The sequence below is a fragment of the Capsicum annuum genome, chromosome 10 (assembly GCF_002878395.1).
Source record: "Capsicum annuum cultivar UCD-10X-F1 chromosome 10, UCD10Xv1.1, whole genome shotgun sequence".
NCBI lineage: Eukaryota > Viridiplantae > Streptophyta > Magnoliopsida > Solanales > Solanaceae > Capsicum > Capsicum annuum.
In genome coordinates this window covers 164,722,770-164,726,468 of record NC_061120.1, presented here as the reverse complement: position 1 = coordinate 164,726,468, position 3,699 = coordinate 164,722,770, and the positions used below count along the sequence as shown (strand labels likewise).

General features: G+C 41.9%; 1 protein-coding gene across 1 annotated transcript; it reads left to right on the top strand.

Annotated features, from left to right (window-relative positions):
- Positions 1–290: 290 nt before the first annotated feature.
- On the top strand, positions 291–1,855 carry LOC107844401. The gene is made up of 4 exons (XM_047397744.1): positions 291–336; positions 491–579; positions 1,208–1,405; positions 1,484–1,855. Exons 1-4 carry the CDS (start codon positions 291–293, stop codon positions 1,853–1,855), a joined length of 705 nt encoding a protein of 234 aa, XP_047253700.1.
- The last annotated feature ends 1,844 nt before the right edge of the window (positions 1,856–3,699 follow it).

Below are 3,699 nucleotides of genomic sequence, written 5' to 3'. Positions count from 1 at the left end.
ATAGACAAGAATGTCATCTATGAAATTGTATTAAGTAGAGTCCTTTTTATAAGTGTGTTGCACGCCATAAATATAAATAGAAGGCTACAAGGCATTTAGGAATGTTTCTCTCTTTCTTTCATAATTTAGTTCGTGTTGTAGAGTTTGAACATCCTCTAACCAATGATTCCCTGTATTTCATAAAATTGATCAAGCCTCCTAACGTTTTTAATGTTTCTCTCACTATATCTCTCACCTAACATTTCTCTCACTAATATTCACTCAATTAAAGTTCACTCAACCAACATCAAATGGGTGATGTCGATGCTGATAATGATATACGTATGCTGGAAATAGGTAAGGTCCTCTATCCTAAGCTTCTCTCTCTCCTTCTAGATCTTTCCATCCCCGTCTTTACCCACTTTTTCTCTCTTTTCTCATCTGCTCTCTCCTCATAGACACTAATATCACCGATGGGCTTAGGTTTACTGCCATCTTGACTCGACTCTAGCGACGGGTAAAGAAGCAGCGTTAGTTGGAGAAAGTTTGTACAACGACCCAGTTCTGCAAAGTTCCAGAGGACACTCCGGCATCATTCTGGTAATGCACTGGCGGGTTTGTCCAATGACCTATTTTCAGCACCCAATTTTGACAACAAAATTGCCAAAATCACTAGCAGCATGTAGGAGTATCCCGGTGATATCTAAACCATTTACTTTTACCTACTCCTTACTATTTAGTTTCTCTTATATTTAAATCATTACATACTATGTTGATTTCTTTATATTATTCTGCTCTTATTTCCCGTCTGTTGTTGCTTTACTGTTTCTTATTTTCCTATTCTGGGAGGTTAAGTGGTATTTGGATGCTTGGCTTAGTGGTGGTTATTGTTGTGTTTTTTGCATTTTTTTTAGCTGCTAGGATGGTTAGGGTACTTTCTGCTCACCTTTTCTTACTGTTTCCAGACCGTTGCTTTGTTTGTTAGTACATCGGTTTAGGGCACTATTTTAGTTGAGTAGTAGTTAGAGGGGTTAATGGTGGAATAGGGTCATGTCTGAGGGGGTTGGGTGTGGGGGCAGTGCTAGGAGGGGGTGAAGAGGGAAGGGCTAGGGTGGGTTTGGGGTATAGGTTAGGTGCTAAGGTAGGTTTAGAAAAGGGTGTTAGGAGAAGTCGTAAGGTGAGAGAAGGTAGGTTGAGGGTAGGGTCTTGGAACATTGGGACCCTACAGGGTAAATCTGTAGATCTGGTGAAGATTCTTAAGAAGAGGAGGATTAATATTGCATGTGTGTTGAGTAAGTGGGGAGGATCTAAGGCTAGGGATTTGGATAGGTACAAGCTGTGGTATTCGGGGAATGTGAGGCATCGGAATGGATTGGGCATCTTAGTGGATGAGGAGCTTAGAAGGCAAGTGGTGGAGGTTATAAGGGTCAGTGATAAGATGATGAAAATTAAGTTGGTCATTGGGGGTTTTATGCTGCATGTGTGTAGTATGTATGCACCGTAGGTGGGCTTGGAGGAGGAGGTAAAATTGAGGTTTTGGGAAGAGTTGGACAAAGTGGTGAGGAACGTGCCTAGTTCGGAGAAGATTGTCATTGCAGGGGACTTCAATGGCCACTTTAGGGTCTTACCGGGAGGATATGATGATGTGCATGGAGGTTTTGGTTATGGTGATAGAAATGGTGAGGGAGCTTCTCTATTGGATTTTGTGAGGGACATTGGGCTGGTGATACTGAATTTGAGTTTTCTGAAGAAGGAAGATCATCTGATTACTTTCTACAGAGCGATAGCCAAGACCCAGATTAACGTTCTACTACTTAGGAAGGGGGATAAGGGGCTATGCAAGGATTGCAAAGTCATTCTGAGTGAGCATCTTTGAACCCATCATAGGCTTTTAGTTATGGACTTGTATATCAAGAAGTGTAAGAAGAGAAGGGTCGAAAGGGTTGACCTAGAATTAATTGAGGCTGCTCGATGCCAGTTAATGCTTTGGAGATAAAGAAAAAGTAATAGAAAAAAAGGTGTGGAAGAGTAGGAGGACATGGATACTTTGTGGAATAGGGCTGCCAGCAGCATGACAGAGACTGCCAGAGAAGAGTTAGGTATTTCGAGGGGTCGGGTAGGACGGCATAAGGTGGACTAGTGGTGGAATGAGAAAGTAAATAAGTGACTGGAGATTAACAAGGAGACATATGTTAAGTTAATTGAGAGTAAAGATGAGAAGGAGAAAGAGGTGAATACGGAGGCTTACAAAGTAGCAATAAAGAAGACTAAATTAGCAGTTACGGCTGCTAAGTCAGCAGCATTCGAGAACTTGTATGCGGGTTTAGAGGTGAAAGGCGTGGAAAAAAGGTTGTATAGACTTGCTAAAGCTAGGGAGAAGAAGGGTCGGGACCTCAATCAAGTGAAGTGCATTAAGGGGGAGGACGTTAGTGTTTTGGTGGAGGAGATTCAGATTAAGAAGAGATGGCAGGAGTACTTTTATAGACTTTTGAATGAGGTGGGAGATAGAAGAATTGTGTTTGAAAAGTTGGAGCACTCATAGGAGAGTCGTGATTTCAGATACTATAGGCGTTTTAAGGTTGAGGAGGTCAAAGAGGCTATTCATAGAATGCGGAGGGGTAGGTCGATGGGACCCAATAAGATTCCAGTGGATTTTTAGAAGTATGTTGGTGAGGTTGGTTTAAGGTAGTTGACAGATTTATTTAATGGCATTTTCAAGACTGCAAGAATGCCTGAGTCCTGGAGATGGAGTACAATGATTCTGTTATATAAAAACATAGGTGACATTTAGAGCTGCAACAACTATAGGGGTATTAAATTGTTGAGTCACACTATGAAGATTTAGGAGAGAGTGATCGAGTGAAGGTTGAGGAAGGTTGTGTCTATTTTGGAGAATTAATTTGGATTTATGCCGGTCGCTCGACGACAGAGGCAATCCACTTGGTGAGGATATTAGTGGAGCAGTATAGAGAAAAGAAGAAGGATTTACACATGGTGTTCATCGACCTATTAAAGGCGTATGATAAAGTCTCGAGGGAGGTTCTTTAGAGGTTCTTAGAGATGAGAGTAGTCCCAATGGTATAAATTAGAGCTATTATAGAAATGTATGATGGAGGGAATCCCCGGGTAAGAACTACCGGAGGAGACTCAAAGCAGTTTTTGATCAAGATCGGGTTGCATCAGGGATCGACTCTTAGTCCATTTCATTTTGCATTGGTGATGGACGTGTTGACGCGGAGCATTCAAGGCGAGGTTCCTTGGTGTATGTTATTTACAGATGATGTAGTGTTGATTGATGAGACGCGAGGGGGTGTGAATGACAAATTAGAGGTTTGGAGGCAAACCCTTAAGTTTAAGGGGTTTAGGCTGAGTAGGTCCAAAACTGAGTATTTAGAATGTAAGTTTAGTGAATTGAGACAGGAGGACGAAGGGGTGGTAAGGTTGGACTCCCAAGATGTCTGTAAGGCAGACAATTTTAAGTATCTTGAGTCTACGATTCAGGGGAATGGTGAGATTGATGAGGATGTCTTTAAACGTATTATAGCAGTTTGGATGAAGTGGGGGCTAGCCTCGGAAGTGTTATCTGATAAGAAGGTACCCCTTAAGCTTAAAGGCAAATTCTATAGAGTGGCATTCCATCCGGCCATGTTGTATGGTGTGGAGTGTTGGCCAGTCAAGCACTCACACATCCAAAAATGAAGTAGTGGAAATGAGAATGTT